This window comes from Bison bison, unplaced genomic scaffold (assembly GCF_000754665.1).
Source record: "Bison bison bison isolate TAMUID 2011002044 unplaced genomic scaffold, Bison_UMD1.0 scf7180017862955, whole genome shotgun sequence".
NCBI classification, from domain to species: Eukaryota; Metazoa; Chordata; class Mammalia; order Artiodactyla; family Bovidae; genus Bison; species Bison bison.
Genome location: NW_011493527.1, coordinates 10,474 through 11,927, shown reverse-complemented (window position 1 = coordinate 11,927; position 1,454 = coordinate 10,474). Strand labels below are relative to the sequence as shown.

General features: G+C 59.6%; 1 protein-coding gene across 1 annotated transcript in view; it reads left to right on the top strand.

The window, feature by feature from the left end:
* The window catches only part of LOC104983511 (plexin-A3-like), an 8,873-nt gene extending 7,425 nt beyond the window's left edge, over positions 1-1,448 (top strand). The window contains 2 exon segments of the mRNA XM_010832940.1: positions 1-176; positions 385-1,448. The exon segment at positions 1-176 is cut by the window's left edge and continues 1 nt beyond it. Coding sequence (XP_010831242.1) covers positions 1-176; positions 385-601 — 393 coding nt within the window. The 3' untranslated portion in view covers positions 602-1,448.
* Positions 1,449-1,454: the final 6 nt, after the last annotated feature.

Here is a 1,454-nt window from a genome sequence, read left to right as displayed (position 1 = left end):
CCTCAGTTCGTGTTTGACATCCACAAGAGCAGCATCACGGACGCCTGCTTGTCAGTGGTGGCCCAGACCTTCATGGACTCCTGCTCCACGTCGGAGCACCGCCTGGGCAAGGACTCGCCCTCCAACAAGCTGCTCTACGCCAAGGACATCCCCAACTACAAGAGCTGGGTGGAGAGGTGGGCCCCAGTGTGTGGGGGTGGGGGGCCTGGACACCCACAGAACATGGCTACTGGGTGAGAGTGTAGAAGCTGGCCCTGCCTAGGCTGGCTCATATTAATGAAGGGCCAGCTTCAGGAAGAAAGCCCAGAGGCTGGCCTGGCAGCCAGGACAAGGGCTTTGACTTTTGCAGCAGCTGCCAGCATGACTTCTTCGGGATCCCATTAGGTACTACCGGGACATAACCAAGATGGCATCCATCAGTGACCAGGACATGGATGCATATCTGGTGGAGCAGTCCCGTCTCCACGCAAGTGACTTCAATGTCCTGAGTGCGCTCAGTGAGCTCTATTTCTACGTCACCAAGTACCGTCAGGAGGTGCGTGCCACCCCCGCAGGCCCGTTGAGTTTGAGAATGCAGCCAGTGGCAAAAGCAGGGGCGTGATGGGAGTCAGGGAGACCAACTCTTGGATTACTCACAATTCCTCCCACAAACAAGCCCTCAGGATGGCACACGTGATGCTCTCTGTAGATGTGGGGAGGTGAGACACCCAGAAAAGAAGCTACTGGCTGAAGCACCAAGTTCTGGTTGGGAGAAAGTAAAGGGCCAGGAATGCAGGGTAGGGCCAGAGGTGGGCAGGGTCAGGCCACCTGCCTGATTTGTGACTGGAGCCTCAGTAGACAGGGAAGCCAGAGGGTGGGCTTCAGGATTGGGCTCCTGGTTGGAGATGAGAACTGGTAAACCTCAGCTGGATACAGGCCTGAGAGCCCTGAGCCTGGATGAGCTCACCAAGGGGGTCCTCGGGCAGCTAGAGACAGAGCTGTGGCCCAGGCACTGAGCCCTGGGGCCCTGGGACACTCTGATGTGGCAGAGCAGAAGGGGAGGTGGCTGTGGAGTCTGAGGAGGGTTGGGAGGGACACCCCCACCCCCAAGTGCCACACGGGCCCGGAACACATGCGTGAAGAACCCCCACCAGGTGTCAGGAGGAGTGATGGGCTATTGGGTGCTGCCCATGGTCAATGGAGATGAGGCCCGAGAAGGCCTGCTGCTTTGGATGGGAAAGGTCTAGAGGGGGATTGGGGGTCTGCAGGGGACGGGAAAGGGGAGCTTCGAGTCCACATCACTCTTGGACGGGGCTGCATGCTGGCCGTGGAGAGGAGGGACGAGAGTTGTGCGGTTGGAGGAGGATTTGGGGTCGAAGAGGGGCTGTTTGGAGGCCATGTGCCCAGGGTCCTGGCCAGCAGGGAGGGACACCCTGAGGCCTGAGGGAGGGGCAAGCTTGCCCCAAGGAGCAGGG